We start from the raw sequence: 17,043 nt of genomic DNA, 5'->3' as shown, positions 1-17,043 counted from the left end.
ATCATTAAGGTTAATTAAATGTGCATGATTCAAACATACATTTTCTGCGTGCAAAGTCTGGTTGGTGAGCACTATGATCTAAAAACTTGAGCCATTAAGAAAGAGTATATTCTTCTCTTAAGTCTTAACAATAGTAAAATTCATACTTTTAGTCTGTCCTAATTCATCATTTATATTCTCTCGACTTTATTTTTTTTTCTTCTGAGTTTTTTATAATTTATTTGGCAGTTTTTTATCTCTTGATCAGTTATGTCTATAGAAGGGTCATCTATTCCACTTACCATAAATAGTGTCATAGCTGAAAGTAATGAGGTTAATCTTGAGATCAACAAGAAAATTGCCACAGCTGGTCAAGAAACACAAGAAAATGTTGCAGCAAAAGAGGAAGAGGGATTCCAAACAAAGAAAAGGAAAAAAATTTCAGAAGTTTGGAATGATTTTGACACAGTGGATGGATCAAAGAAAGCAAAATGTAAACATTGTCAATCTATTTTTACATTGGGTAAATCAGGGGCCACATCAAGTCTTTTGAGACATAGATTAAATTGTGTGAAGAGAAAAATTAATTTACGAGCGGCTGAACAACAATCAAAGTTGAGTTTTTTGCCTACTGATTCAGCTTCGCTATCCATTCTGACTGTGCATTCTGGAAAATTTGACATGGAACAAATGAGGGAGGCAGCTGCTCATTGGATCATGATGCATGAACACCCATTCACCATTCTTGATGAAGAGGGGTTCAATTTAATGATGAGGCGTGGAATGCCGGAATGGCAAAAAATTAGTAGGACGACATGCCGAACAGATTGTATGAAAATTTATGAGATTGAGAAAAAGAAGTTGAAGAAGAGTCTTGAGTGTGTTGATAAAATAAGTTTGACAACAGATTGTTGGAAGTCAAAGACTCAAAAGATTGAATACATGGTTGTCACTGGGTATTAGATTGATTCTTGTTGGAATTTACAAAAGCGAGTTTTAAGTTTCATTAACATTCCACCACCAAGGGGAGGTCTTCAAATTTCTGATGCCATTTTCAAGTGTATGAAAAGTGGGGCATTGAAAACAAGGTTTTCACTATTATAGTTGATAATGCTTCAAGTAATGATTTGGCTATTCGATATATGGAAGATACTATTCAAAGGTCAAGAACATTGGCATGTGAAGGAAATTTATTTCATGTTCGTTGTTGTGCACATATCTTGAACTTGTGCGTTCAAGATGGATTGAGGGAGATTGAAGATATTATTGGTAATATAAGGGAAAGTGTAGAATATGTAAATCGTTCAGAGGCAAGATGTGTGCAATTTGCAGAGTGTGTGCAACAACTACAGTTGAAGGATAAAAAATTGATTCATGATTGCAAAACCAGGTGGAACTCGACTCTTGAGATATTAAGTTGTGCACTCAAGTTCAAAGAAGCTTTTAAGATGTTCAAAGAACGTGATCCCTTTTATGGTTGCTGCCCTCAAGAAGGAGAATGGAATAAAGCTCAAAAGATTTGCTCACTGTTGGAGTCTTTTTGGACAGCCACACACATTATTTCAGGTAGTGAGTATCCTACTTCAAATTTATTTCTTCAAGAAGTTCAAAAAATAAAGTCAGCATTGGATATTTATGCACAACATGAAGATTTGTTTCTTAAGCAACTAGCTAGCAAAATGAAAGAAAAATTTGACAAGTATTGGGGTGATTGTAATTTATTGATGGCTATAGCTGCTGTGTTAGATCCAACCAAAAAAATGCTTGCGGTTGAATTTTGTTTTCCTAAACTTTATTCTGAATTGGATGTCTCTAAGCATATCTCAAAAGTTAAGGAGATAATTAATTCTCTTTATCAGGAGTATGTTGTTGAAGAAACTAATAAAGGAACACCTCATTTATATGAGCCTGAGAGTTTTGGTTCTTCAAGTGCTAGAAGAAGTCAACAAAATTCTGTGTATAATTGGGATGATTTTGATGATTATTGTGCAAAAGTTGAAATTTCAGAGACTAAGAGATCTGAATTAGTAGATTATCTTGAAAAAGGCCGTCTAAAGAAGAATGAGATTCCTAAAAAATTTTCGTGTTTAGAATGGTGGAGAATGAATAGAATGCAATATCCAATATTGTCAAAGATAGCAGCTGATATTTTAGCTATTCCAGTGAGTTCAGTGGCTTCAGAAGCAACATTTAGTGTATGGACAAGAGTTATTGATTCTTATCGTTCATCTCTCTCTCCAGACACAGTGCAAACTCTACTGTGTGGGGGTGATTGGCTTCGACATATACATGGACTGAAAAGAAGACTAAAGTAAGTTAAATTTCATTATTAACTTTCTAAGTTACATACTAATGTATTTAATCACTTATTGATCTGATTTTTACTTTTTCAGAAAGCTAAAACTTATCAAGAAATTGTTCTTCCAGTATCTACCTCTTAAAGTAAGTAAGATTTTAGTTCTTTGTTTAATATGTGTTTCCAGTGTAATTATTGTGCTATTACAGTTAAGCTTAATATCACTTACTATTGTTAAATGCAGATTGTGCTATTGCAGTTAAACTTAAGCTTAATATTACTTCATGTTATTGAATGCAGATTGCAGTATAGGTGGTATGATTGAGAATTTGAGATGGAGATGAAGATATTCATTGTTGCAGAAATTTAGTGTTTTGAGCAGTTTGGAACTTTGGATGGTTTGAATTTGGAATATCATGTTTTTGGATTTGGTTAATTTTGTTGGAAATTTGAGATGAAGTTTGATATTTTGGCAACAAGAATAATGTTTTATGAGATAATTGTGTTTTTGATTTATGTTTTTTATTATCTGAGACTAAGAATTTGAGATATGTGTTGTGAATTTGTGATGTTTGAACTTCAAGTAGTTTTCTTTTATCTCACGTGTTGTGAATTTGTGATGTTTGAACTTCAAGTAGTTTTCTTTTATCTCATAGATGAATAATTGATGTTTTGATGTTTAATTTTAGGGATGAGTTTGATCATTATTTATTTAAACTTGTTATTGTTTGATTTACAATATAAAAAAAATACTGTAAAATTGGCTTAGGTTATGACTCGAGCTGAGCTCGAGCTCGAAAGCTTGAATTTAATTCGAGCTTTTCGAGTCAAGCTCGAGCCTAGGATTAAATGATCGAGCTAAGCTCGAGCTTAAATTTATAAGATTGATCAAGCTCGAGCTCAAGCTGAGCTGATATAAATCGAATCGAGCCGAGCTCGAGCCAAGGCTTGACTCGATTGGTTTGGGTCGGTCCGGTTCCTGAATCGTAGTTCAAGATCGGCGAAGCCGCTGCGGAGGCTTTGGCTTCGATTCTTGAGACGGAGGCGGCGGCGGCGGCGCTTTGTTCGCTTTCTCGAAATGTCCTTCCTCTTTCGAAAATTTCTGGAGGTACAAAACTTTCTACTGCTCGCTTCGAGTGGTTTAGGCTTCGAGGTCTGAAACCTTCCGTATCATTGCGCTTTTTAGATTTGTCAGACATTCGAGATCGTCGTGCCAAAGAGAAGTCCAATTCTTCGACTTCACGAATCATTTGTATTTGTTTTTTATTTTCTCACGATTTCAGTGTATTTGCAGAATCTCTTTCAGTAAAATATTTAACAAATATGCCCTTGGACTAGTAGTTAGTTATTTTAGCGGAGGAAGCAAAATGACGTTTTAGCTAAACAACAGATGTCTGTTCTCGAGCATAATCGTTTTCGGGTTTGTTAGAATTGGGATTAGGAGGTCACCTACTTGTGTAAAGATCGAATCTTGGGGGGCTGAAATCACGTTGATGTAACTCAAAAAGACATTCTTTTTTGTTATTTTGGCATCAAAGACATTCATTGAGGAAATAAATAAACTTTTACTTGAATTTGTCGTCCTTTATCTATCTGTTTCTGATTTTGTGGAGATCATCAATTTGCCACTAATTTTTAATGTGAAAAGGTTGTGGCTTTGTGTGCAAGCTGATGATTCTAGAAATAGTCTTAAATGCACGATTTCTAGCTTCAATAGAGTTAGTAACATTGATAATTCTGAGAGGGATTGGAAAGCTCTATTACTGACATCTATATCAGAAAAGTTTCTGAACTTAAAATTGCCTTTGATAAAAATGGGTTGCAGCCATTACTTTTTTGGTTTGTTTTCTCTATAGTCACGAAACATCCCAGTTCATGAAAGCACGCTAGTAAAAATATTAAGCAACTATGCCCTTTGGCTAATGAGTTTTTTTTTCTTCTTTTATTTATTTATTTATTTTTTAAAAGCAGCTAAAGTTTATTGTAAAAGTGTAGGAGGATAGCCTATCCGTGAGGTTCATCTTCTTTGGGTTCCTTTGCTGTAGGATAAGGAGGTTACTTGTAGTAAAGTCCAAACCTTGAATGACTGAGCTCATGTGGATGCAACTCAAAGATGCTCATTTGGGTATGTGAGATGATGATTCTAGATATATTTTTAAGCATACAAATATACAATGACTACCTTGAGTTAGGAGCATAAGTTATGAGCATCCGCCTTGTGCATTATCGCTAGTTGGGGATCGCTTGTCAGATAAGTTCATTGATATTACCTTTACAATATGTGCAGGTCCTTGTGGCATGACATTACAAAATATATTTACAATATTCACCTAAATTGAACATAAGTATGAGCATATGCCTCAACAATCATAAAATAGCTGAATACCCAAATAATTATATACCAAATATGAATTGTTTAAAATACATTGACGATTGAAAGAGACACTAAATAGGCAAACCAACTAACACTCACTGAAATACCTTTAAAACTAAATGTTAACAAAAAATCTGGCTTCAAGATGATGAAAACTTACAATAATTCAGACAACATGTGCATGCCTTAAGGTGACTGTAACACCACCCTAAGTAGTAGGATTGTTGAGTTGTGATGTTGGAGTCACTTTGAGACAGGTTGCTATCAGTTCAGATCTCCTAGTACACAATCCCTGGCCCCCTCCTAGTCCACTACACAATTTTGATGCTTTTATCTAGTGAATTCATCCGAAAAAATTGGCATCTAAATTGCCTCAATTCCGTGCATAAATTATATTTTTTTTTACATTTTTTTTACCTTATCGATGTATTTAATTGGTTTTTTTTTTTGTTAAGAATCAAAGTTGGGGAAAAAAACCCAATTAAATACATTGATAAGGTAAAAAAATGCAAAAAAATTATAATTTATGCACGGAATTGAGGTAATTTAGATGACAATTTTTTCGGATGAATTCACTAGATGAAAGATATTGAAATCATGTAGTGGACTAGGAGGGGACTAGGGATTGTGGACCAGCAAATCTGAGTTGGGTTGCTACTGCCTGGATGATTAGAGATTTCATCGTCATGTGGTTGCTTGTTTTATTTTTTGCATTTTGCTTTCTATGTACTGGTTTGTCTATTTAGTCTCTCTTTTACTTGTTAGCATATTTTAAACAATTTACATTTGGTATATAAAAGAGTTCGCATCTAATCTATGGAAAGGGAGCCGTTGGGGTTGTGACCTGGATTCTTAGAAGGATGTGAAAACCTCACTTCACAAGCAGTATTGAAAACCGTTACTGAGGTTAAAATTAACTTTGTTAACAATGAGATATCACTATATCTAAATCATGCGATTTTTTAGATTATTTTTCATTTATTAGACTTGATTTCTATGGTGTAACTTCTCCAATTATTTTTTTGTGCCTACCAAGTTTCGTCATGCTCTAAACAAAACTCAGATTAAGACATGCGTCTAGCATGAAAATAACTTAGAAAACTACATCTCTGTTAAATTATGTAACAGTTGGTTGATGTACCTTTGAATTGGAAAACAAAGAAAAGCAATAGTTTCCAATTATTTTAGGTCAACATGGATTTCATCCTGCCATTAGCCTACAAGGCCATATTGCTTGTGATGATCCATTCTCATAACAAATATGGTTTAGGTCCTTGCTCATTTACCTTATTCATTTGGACTTGGGATTGACATTGATGGTTTAAATATGGTTTGAAATAAGTCAGAAATTATCAAATGCGGCTATGGATTTGCTTTGATATTCTGAATTTATGGTGAAAAGAATCTGTTAGCTTTCTTTGATGAACTGTATTTTCTGAACATTGAGGACCATTTTCTGAATTTTGATGTTCTCACATAGTTCAATTTGTGCTTGGTTCTCATTCAAATTAATACCAAATAATCACAGGCTGCCAATGTACTTGCAAAGAGTTCAATATTTACTAGAGATCCAAGACATCTTCAGTTTGAAGCTGACTTACATCGTCTCTTTCTTTATACCAGGTTAGTGCAACAAAAAATGCTTTAGTTCAGTATAATTAATAATTTATCAATCTCTACCATCTCATTGGTGAAGTAAACATGACTTTCAGAAGGTAAGTTGATGCGATTAATTATTTTCCACATTTTCTTGTTGAAACAATCAATGTTCAGAGGATCAGCATATTAAGAATGGAATGTCAGTCTTCAGTGTGCTACTTTCTGTTCTAAATTTTGAGCAATTGAACAGTCTTATCATCTTCAGTTTGTGCTTCAACTTCATGATTTATTTTTCATTAACTGTTATTTCCATGCTGGAACATTAACTGTGTTGAGTAAATGTAAAGAATGAGGACAATACTTTTCCTTGATTTTGGAAATAGTTCAAATGTTTTAATAAAAAAATATTGTTCTCAGATAAACATTTTGTTTTCTGATATTGCACAAACTATGCACAGTGTTTATAGAGATAATTAGTTATTCTTTTCTCTTTGAGAATCTGTTCATAATGTCTCAAGATTTAAACTGTGATTTTAGCTAGATTTAAACTGTGCTAATTTCCAAGCTTGCTGACAACATCTTGATGATAAAGTTCAACTCTTGGCAGATTGGAGAAACTATATTTTAGGATTATATAGATAATTAGTTATTCTTTTCTCATCGAGAATGAAGCGGAGCCTTGGCGCAACGGTAAAGTTGTTGTCATGTGACCAAAAGGTCACGGGTTCGAATCCTGAAAACAGCCTCTTGCAAAAAGAAGGGTAAGACTGCGTACAATGGATCCTTCCCCGGGACCCCGTATGGCGGGAGCTTCGTGCACTGGACTGCCCTTTTTTTTTTCTCATTGAGAATCTGTTCATAATAACTTAGGATTAAGGTAGTGTTACCATTGGACTTCTTATGAGAATCTGTTCACAATTGTTTGGACTGCTTGGAAGGATAAGAGGAAAATGATAATGACTAATATACCATTTTTTTCATCACTAACCACTAGTCGCCATTAGGTGTCAAACGTTTGCTTGCCATTGTTGTTGATAATTATTGGTTCTCATCTATCATCAAAGGAATACTACTGCTTGTTGGATTCAATTTTCACGCCAGCAGTGGCGGATCCAGGAATTCAAACATGGAGGGACGATTGTTTGCAGGGTGCCAAATGTCATGTCAGACCACTGTCAACAATCGCTCAGACCATGATGGCTATCAAATATTCATATCTGTCTGCCATATCAATGTTGGCCATAGTCGGACTATGGCAGAACAATTGTTGGACCAACATCGACTCATGGCTGGGCCATGGTGGGCCACCACACCATTGCCAAACCACACTTGAATGCCAACCACCATCACCACCTTTCCAAATGGAGTCAAATTGAGTCAAGACGAGGTTGAGGTTCCTTCCCCTCCTCCCCTTCCAAATAGACATCTTTTGATCACCCCTCTCCTTGCCCCTTCTCTCCCCCACTTCTTTCTCACCTCCCTCACCTATTTCTCCAACCTCCCTTACTCCAAGTAACCACTCTATCGTGAAATTGTGATTTAGCTATATTGATGGCACCTCTTGAGATTGTTTATATACTATTTCTATGGAACTAATTTCAAGCTTGTATGCTACTTCTTGATGATGAAGTTTAACTGTTGATAGACCACTAGAGTGACTAACAGAGCTTTATCTGTTTAATTTGCTTGAAGTTTTCAGCCCTTACAGAAATTTATAATTTCACAGTTCATAATCGTTACTGTATTTCTTTCTCTTCTCATTTTATGGAAGTTACTTGCTATCTGATTGGTATTTAGCTCTTTTTGTTCTGAAAATTCTTTGGTTTGAACCTGTCGATTATGAATCTCACAGTTGCTGATTCTAATTCCAGCTATAATCGTCTGGGAAAGAATGCTGATGAGAATGACATTGAAGAGATCATTGATATGGCAAACAAAGCCTCTGTTAAAGATCGATGGATTCAAGTCCAAGAAAATGTTCATTTTCAATTCAAAAACATGTGCCAGGTCATGGATGAAATTCTTCTTTCTGACACAAGAAGCATAAATGGTAAATCTTGTTCAAGTTCATCCTTCCAGAATGGTCCTCTACAAAGTGAATTGAGTTTTTCTGTCGGAAAAGGAACGCCTAATAATGAATCTGGTTAGTGGCTTGAACAGCTTGGTAATTACTCAATTTCACTATTTTTTTTAAATTTTTTTGTTATTTTATTTTATTATTTTTCTGTGGAAACAAAAAAAAACTGAGATAAATCAAGGTTCATCCTAGTCTCAAATGCATTTGCTAAGTTGCTTTTATATTAACTTTGTATAGTGTTCTTATATGCAAGTGCTATTAAAACGTCTTGCAAATAAAATTGTTGAAAACACAGACTTGATCACACAAGGTATATTTAAAACACAACTCGAAATATCTTGCTCTTTAAAATGTAATTTTTTTCTACTCTAGTTTGTTGTATCTGTTCCACAAGTTATGTGTATTAAAAGCTAGATAGAGAAAGTGTATTGAAAATGTCATGTGGACCTGATTTTTAGAGAACTTTCTACTGCAATACTTGCACTATTTCAACTTTCTGAGGAATATTGTTGATGATATAGATTGAAATGGTAAAATTTTTTGTTTCTCATTGGAATATAAACTCAGAATTGATAGTTGCATCAATACATGCTAGCAGCTCTAATGTCTGGATATACAAGTCTAAACCCTAGGTTGTGTTGAGGATTTCCTCTGGCTTTGAAGCATTCTGAAGTTTGCTACAGAACCAAATGGGTAGCACTGCTATGTAAGAACCACATCAGGAGAAAAACAGTCAATCAATATAGTCAGGATTATCCTACACATTTATTTCTGTCTCAGTTAATGTTTTCTCATAGCGACATCTTTCTTATGAATCGGAGGGCTCAGTTCCTATATAAGGGATGAACTCCTTTCTGATAACATATTCTATCAAAATCATAGGCTAGATATACATGTACAATCACTAGTAACATACTATATCATAGTCATAGGCAAGCTATACATGCATAACAATAACAAAATAAATATGCTGAAGTAAATGCAAATAATTTGAGTTCATGTTGACATAATGTAGGTGATGCAAACAAGCAATCAATTTTGATTTTTGATTTTGACTTTTTAATTGTTTTGATAATTATTTTATTTTAGTTGCTGAAAGTTTAATATCATTTAATTTGCTTGAATGTTAATGAGAGTTATTGTACCTAATTAGAACTATTTATTTCCTAATTTAGTTTAGTATATAAAGGTGTTATTTCCATTTATTTTTCATGATTTCAGTTGATAAAATTCCCCTTTGATTAATCTCTATATGAGATTGTTATCCCATGCTTAATTTTGTCCAAATTTTCTAAGCCTTTGATTTGGTGTTGCATCATCCTAATTCGATTTTTGATGCTTCATTATTCTATCACCCTTAATTCTTTCTTTGTGCATTCATTGTTCACCACCCATCTACCATGCCATGACAATTAGATCTGTGCCGATCACCAACCGACAGTCATTGAACTGCCATGCATTTCACCTATCTGTTGACTGCTTTCCATGGTATGTAAGATCAAGAGGTTGCGACGATCAACTACCACATCCCTGGTTGCCAACAGACGACTCTGCCATTTGTCGCAATCCATCTTACCTCCTTCCTTCTTCAGCCTATGATCTCAGTGTCTCTTTCCTTGGCAAAAAGACAACCTTGGTCATAAGAGATTACCTTCAAATCCTGCAATAGGAGCATCTTCCTCTCCCTCATCTTGAACAAATTCAAGATTAGTGCCCTCCTTTTGACTGCGCCCTATCGTATCCAATAATAGGAGTGCCCTCTACCATTTATTTTCTTGAATGCCTTTTCTCCATGATTTTCTCCTTCGCTGTAGCTTCCCATGCTTACCCGCTCGACACTAACGCCTATATGAAGATTCTGTGAACAACCTCGTCTCCTATTTGCGAGGTACAAGACAGGAGCAAAAATTGGATCCGAAATCTGGTTTTTAATAGGATTGATTCAAATCCCTAGTATTTGAAGACAATGGCTGTCCTTGAGAAAGAAAAGAACAAATCTCTTGAAGATTAGTCTAACTTGTTTGCAAATTTCTAGATTAGTCCCTTTGTTTATAAGTAAATAAAGCAATAGGAGAAAAGAAGGCATGAGTCATAACTATGTAATGATTAAAGAGAAACTGGAACTTTTTCTAAGAAGTGGCTCCACTTGTTGACATAATAGATTTTGTCCAAAGTTTATGGTAAGGCTAATATTAAATATCTGGGATCCAATGCGGAAAAAGGCTCCAAACTCGGTATAAGATATTGTAAGAAATTAACTTTAATCTCTCTGGTAATCTCTTCTCTCTTGTGCCTCTCTTGTGTTTTTATTGCACCTTTTAAGGAGAGATTGAGAAGTGATGTTTAACCTCTTATACTTATGTTTCAATTCTTGTTAAGAGGATTTGTTTTTATGGCTCTAGGAATTGTTTCATTATTGTTTTGTGGATTGTACAAACTCTCTATCTTGTTAGGTCTCTACCTGGTCTTCTCAAGTGCAAATTTCGTTGATTTCATTTGTTGAGTCTAGGTTTCATTCTCATTGAGGTTTCATCTCCGTTTATGAAGACTTACTTGATTAATGATGATGACAATCTCAGTTAGTCTCATTGACTATCCTGGGGTGACGGGTATGAAGACTTACTTCATTGCCTCATCTAAAGGAGTGTTTTAATGGATTTTGGGGTGATGCACTAAATGCATTAATGCCTAGTAGTATGAGCGGGATCTTCAAATTACATTACATCCTTGTGGTAGTGTTGTTTTGATATCAAATTTACCTTTTCACACATTTCTTATTTGCACACATTGTGAACTAATATTTCCATTTAAATGTTATTTTAGTAAGAATTTTTTGTAGATGTCTATGTATTCCTTTCTTCTTTTTTTTTTTAGTTGGCACTAGGTATCAAAGTCGTCGGTCTGACTAATCTTGGGTGATCAGTCTGGTCCCACGGAAGTCTCCTACCTGCCATCAGGGTAAATTGGGAAAGTGCACGTGGAGACCCATCCTAATAGCCAGTGCTCTCGGATCTACTACCCATCGAGGGAAAAATTCCAGCACAGTATTCCGCAATTGAGTCTCGAACTCCAGATGCTTAGTCTACCGTTGGAGGGCCTAACCACGACACCCTGTCCCGGGGGCTATGCATTCCTCTGTTCGATACTACCTTGAATACCCATAAAATGATAGATTATCATACCTTTAGTTGTTCCTTAGCAGAAAAGAATATATAAATGTTTATTTTATCTTTAGGTTCAATCACTAACTCTATTGTGCGCTGGATTTCACAAGCAAATTTATCGTGGACCTTAACCCTCTGTCGGAAGAGGACACTAGGATGAAGTCGTCACCGTTCACAGGAGTTGTCGGAGTCGCCGTCGTCGCCGGATTGGGGAAAATCGCGTAAAAGGAAAAAAGGTTTGGGGGCGTCGGGGAATGAGGAAGAAACGCGCACAGTGATCCCAAAAGCTTTCCCACTATTCACTGTCAGGCTTCTGCTTTTTAAAACCCCCACTGAACCGGATTCTATCCCCTTTACCCTCTATTTGGGAGGAGGTGAGTAAAGGGGAGGGAAGGGTAAACATGGGTAAAAAGAATTTTTACACTTGTTTGGAAGAGAGTGAGTCATGAAGGGGAAGGGGAGAGAAGGGTAAAGCTTCCCCTTGCATGCTCGGGAATCAGCGAAATTTCTTACACCCCAATTTGGGGTGTAAGGCAGGGGAAGGAGAAATTATTCCAATTTTATCCTTATTTATTTTTTCACATGCAGATTTATTAAAAAAAATAAGAGGATATTTTTGTAAATTTATATATTTAACCTTCATTTCCATCCCTTTCCTCTCAAATGAACTTTTCCTCCCTTCCAAATAAGGGTAAGATAAATATATTACTTTCCCTTCCTTCCCCTCCCTTCCCCTTCCATTAATGAACCTTGCCTCACCCCATCCAAACAGAGGGTAAATGTATGGAATTGAGGATGAAAAAAAATCTTTGGTTTTCTTTTAAATTCCTCCATTTTGTTTTCTTCACAGTTATGACCATTGAATTGAAATTCTACATCTATGTATCTGGTTATTACAATTCTGATTATATTTGTGGAAAAGAAAATACTTTCAAGTGGTCAAAATTTCAATTCTCAACAGAAAATTAACTTTCTAAACTTAGCAACTACATGCTTTCCCACAATGTAAATATACTAGTTCAATCTAACAAACTACAAAAGTTGGATGGTCGAATAGAACACATAAAACACATGCACATGATTAAGTCTGTGCAACGTAAAACATTGAGTTAACCCAACTAATTGTCTGATTCATTCAGAGGAGTTGATCCTTGTGGTCCATGATGGTTACAAACATTTGCTTTGTTTTCCTTGTAGGCCACACAATTATGGTGGGAATGGCCTTTTTTTTGTTAGGCATGATATTTGTGACTAGCTTATATTACAAAGTTGAGGATCAAACTTAGGAATCCAAATTTTTGACTGATTCAATTTGTACATCATTCAATATGTTCTAACTAGTTGGTGCTAGCACAACATGGATCCATTTTCTGAGTGTTGAATATCTTCAGACCATATAAAGCTGTTATATAATTTGCAAAAGGTGACAGCATACTGATATCTCATAACACCAACATCAGACCAATGTATCATGTTTAGCAAAAATACAGCAAGAACTTTATAAAATCTATACGAGATTCGGGTCCCAGTATTAGCATCAAAGACTAACATAAATTATGCTGCAGTACAGTTGTTCCTGTTACACAGCCAATGACACGCGAGGAATTATCTCAGGGTCTGAAGGAATGCATTGGCTATACACTTGATATAAGGCCATCTGAAATTCCTCATGAGGAAGCTGGCCAAGGCTTGTTTCTTGATGGTGAAGCTGATGCTGGATCTATCATAGGATTTTACCCTGGGCTGATATATTCACCAGCTTACCACCGGTTCATTCCAGGCTATCCCATGGTTAATGCTTCCAACGCCTATCTTATTACAAGGTATGATAGAATTATGATTGACGGACAAACTTGGGGTCGTGGTGGTGAAGCCCGAGAGTTGTGGGATAGTAATTCACAATTCAAGGAGCATCTCTCTGAAGAATCCAATAGAAGATCTGATGGGATTTGGAGAATTTTTAGTAAACCAGTCGAAGATAACAACATAGTAACCTATGAGGAAGTACTTGAAAGGCGCAATCCTCTAGCTTCTGCACATTTTGCCAACCATCCACCCAAAGGGGTAGCACCTAATGTCATGGTTTGCCCGTATGATTTTCCATTGACTGAGAAAGACATGAGAGTTTATGTTCCTAACCTTGTTTTTGGACTCGATCAAAGTGTCAACAGGAAGAGATTTGGCACTTCTTGGTTCAAATCAGGAAATGCTGATGTTCAATATGGCAACTCTCCGGTATTAAAAACAATTGTACTTGTTGCTACAAGGGATATGTGCAATGAAGAACTTTTCTTGAACTATATGTTGAGCAACCAAAAGAAACATCCATCGTGGTATACTCCAGTTGAGGAAGAAGATCCTTGTTGATGGGGATAGTAACCAGGTCTTCAGTAACATTTTAAAAAGTTGTTTGCATAGTCTGCTGATCTAGTTGCTCCTGTCAGTTAGGTAATCATGCCAAGAAGTTTGTTGCTGCATTTTTTCTCAACAAAGTACTAGAGATAGAATTTATTTCCATTATATGATGATTTTCTGCATTGTCATATCTAAACTGAGAATTATGAAGTTTTTGGCTATTGCAATATGCATCTATAATCAAACATATTTTTCTTGCCCTTTCGATTTCATATTTTTAAAATGTGACTCCTGTACTTCGTTAAATTAAACATATTGTTGAATTGGAATAAATGGTTGAAACTTGTATAGCATGTAATGCATGTATGCATAATTTACGTAGCTGAGAATTTCTACAGCTAAGTTTTTGTTGCTTCTCCTTGTGACACTTTCATCACTTTGTTTTAGAAAATATTTTGGCACGTTGACTATCTTGGGCTTGTTTTGTAAGAGGAACTATAGATCCTATTTCAGTTGGCTTCTGATACTTCAATTACCATGTGGATGTGTATTATATTTTGGCGAAGCCTTTTGATGGAACCACTTGAGTGGAGTAAACCCAGTTATTATAGTTTAGTAACCCAACTCTATACATTTGGGTTGTTCATGCAATTAATTGGTAGGCTTCTGGCAACTTGATGGGCATCTGGAAAACTAATGGATCTGGCCACCTGGAAGGCAACTTAACTGTCGATGGTGTTAGGTTTGCAGATGAAGTCGTCTTGCCATGGATCTTGCTGGCATGAACAAAAGAATTCAAGAACTTCGGAGGCTGATCTGATGAAGAACTGCTTGTATGGGAGGGTCTTGTGGCATATTCCATTGTTGGATCTAGTAAGGTCCGTCATACTGAAGATTTGTAAGCTTAGATGTGGCTTGAGTGTGGTGGTGGATTTGATTGCAAGGTTTCTTTCTGTGCTTTCTTTTCTGATAATTTAGCTGAGTGTATACAAATTCTTTCTCGGAGGTTATGATTTCTTAATGGTAATGTTCCTCCTCTTTGTTATTCTTTGGTGACTTTGTTTTCAATCAATGGAGCCTACTCTTGATATTCCAGTCTGCTTCTTGTTTCTTAGGCTTTTAATCCTCTTTCATCAGAACATCCTGTCCCTATTTGGAGAAATCTTTCCAAAGAACCCGAAACCGTTTTAGTTTCCTTCATGCCTTTTCGATGGAGATAACTACTTGGTATCGAGTCATGCAAAATGCTCGAACAAGGATACATACTAGGATCTAATCAATGCAGCCCTGAAACCATCTGACTTGGAGCACATACTAGGATCCGATCAATGCAGCCCTCAATCTCTCTTGGAGCAGAGTTAGAGACATGACGGCCAACGCGGGATAAAGTCCAATCGATTTAGTGTGAAAACCCAAGTCAAGCTTGTCGACTCAATTTGAGTCAGGCTCTACCTACAGAGTCCGGGAGCAACAAAGTAGCCAATAGCCTCAAGGGATGCAACCGTTACGCAAGCCGCAAGTGTCCCCAAAGGATGTGGCTCTGTCACAAGTCACCCGTAATCCCAATGGATGTGGTCGTTATGCAGGGCCGCCAACAGCTCCCAGGGGGCGCAACAGTTGTAGCAACGATCAATTATAGAAGTTCATGCCTTCTGGAGGAGAGGAAAGAGGTTCATCTTTGAGGAATAGAGGTCATCTCTGGACCTCTTATATAAGGTACTGATGTCTCTTCGGAGCGATACGGTGGTTAAAGTATGAGGTGTTATCCCATAAAATTTTGGGGTCAAAACTCGACGTGTCTGAGCATGTCTCTCTCTAATACCTTGCCACCTATACTAATGACTAGTAGTTATCCGTGATTTATCTCTTCCGTATTGACATAGAGACAGATTAATAAGGGTGCTGGAGGTGAGTGAATCCTCTTTTGTCATGTGATGTATGCAATAGAAGAAATTAGGTGAGATATTATTAGATTTTAGTATTTTTCGCTTTGTCATTCTTTCATTTCTAACTTTGACTTGAATGTCAGAGGTGTCACACCAACTACACCTCGACCCTTCCATTTTAATCTCTTTCCATTCCTTTTAGTGGCTGATGTCGGACATCTTTACATGAGTCCTTGCGTTACTTGGTATAACAACTGACCCGACAACAATCGTTCAACATAAAGCGACCCAATCAAGTTGATTCGTGAGGAACTAATGATTAGGGTTATAAATAAGCTTAGTTGAATTTAGAGTGTTCAAGCTTGTTTGATAAAATAATCGAACTAAGTCGAGTCGAACTTAAAATGAACCAAGTTTTTGAAATGATTGTTCAAGCTTGGTTTGGTTTATTTTTTATAAGCTTGAGCTTGGTTCGTTTATATGTTATCGAACTCTCAATTCAAGTTTGACTTGAGCTTGATTCAAACTTGTTTCGTTTAGATGTTATCGAACTCTTAATTCAAATTTGATTGATTATTTTAAATTTTTACTTGTTTGATTGATTATTGAGCTTGATAATTCAAACTTATTTGTTTATTTTATTTTATTATTTATTTAACATATTGATAATAGTTTTATTAATGAATAATGTTCACGAACGTTGTTCACGAACGTTAACGAGCTAAACACATGTGTTCAAGTTTGTTTGTTTAGTTTAATGAGCTGCTCAAACTTGTTTATTTAATTGATCTTGTGTATATTGAACGAACATAAACAAGTTCTTATTAAGCCAAACATCAAACTTGTTCATGTACGTTTGATTCATTTACATTCCTACTAATAATACGTATTCGATCTACGAAGGGAATTAGACCGTGGACGAGTCGAGAGTTAACCCATTCTCCGATCTCATACCATATCAATCTCTTTAAATAGGTTCACTCTCATGATCTTCAAATCACTTCAATTCAAATAGCTGTCTTTCTTCCCCTCTTCCTCTAATTTTCTTTTAAAGGGTTCCAAGGTTTAAAATTTAAAATACTCATATTTTGATTTGAAATTTATTATGTTCTCAAAGATGACTGATCAAGGGAAAAATTTACTTAGGGTTTCTGTAAAATAATTAATTGAAATAAAAAATTTAAAATAATGACAACTTTAATAACTTGTGTATCACATAATTTATGTCATGTAAAACTTATTTAATTGTAGATCATGTGAAATTACTTTTAAACAATATAAATACATTTTACATAATTTATATTGATAGATGG

The 17,043-nt window shown here is 35.6% G+C and overlaps 1 protein-coding gene across 3 annotated transcripts; it reads left to right on the top strand.

Moving 5' to 3' along the window:
• Window positions 1-3,254: 3,254 nt before the first annotated feature.
• LOC121974828 lies at window positions 3,255-14,091 on the top strand. Of its 3 annotated transcripts, none has more exons than XM_042526085.1 (5): window positions 3,284-3,383; window positions 4,321-4,400; window positions 6,178-6,272; window positions 8,120-8,391; window positions 13,060-14,091. In XM_042526085.1, the coding sequence occupies exons 2-5, from the start codon at window positions 4,389-4,391 to the stop codon at window positions 13,854-13,856; spliced, it is 1,176 nt and encodes a 391-aa protein (XP_042382019.1). In that variant the 5' UTR covers window positions 3,284-3,383; window positions 4,321-4,388; the 3' UTR covers window positions 13,857-14,091. The 3 variants fall into 3 exon arrangements, with proteins under 3 accessions (XP_042382017.1, XP_042382019.1, XP_042382016.1); XM_042526082.1 differs by lacking the exon at window positions 4,321-4,400 and adding an exon at window positions 3,462-3,527 and having other exon boundaries at window positions 3,288-3,383; XM_042526083.1 differs by lacking the exon at window positions 4,321-4,400 and having other exon boundaries at window positions 3,255-3,383.
• Window positions 14,092-17,043: the final 2,952 nt, after the last annotated feature.

The sequence above is a fragment of the Zingiber officinale genome, chromosome 4B (assembly GCF_018446385.1).
Source record: "Zingiber officinale cultivar Zhangliang chromosome 4B, Zo_v1.1, whole genome shotgun sequence".
In the NCBI taxonomy this organism is placed as follows: domain Eukaryota; kingdom Viridiplantae; phylum Streptophyta; class Magnoliopsida; order Zingiberales; family Zingiberaceae; genus Zingiber; species Zingiber officinale.
Note: the sequence above shows the minus strand (reverse complement) of the source record. Positions and strands in the feature narration are given on the sequence as shown.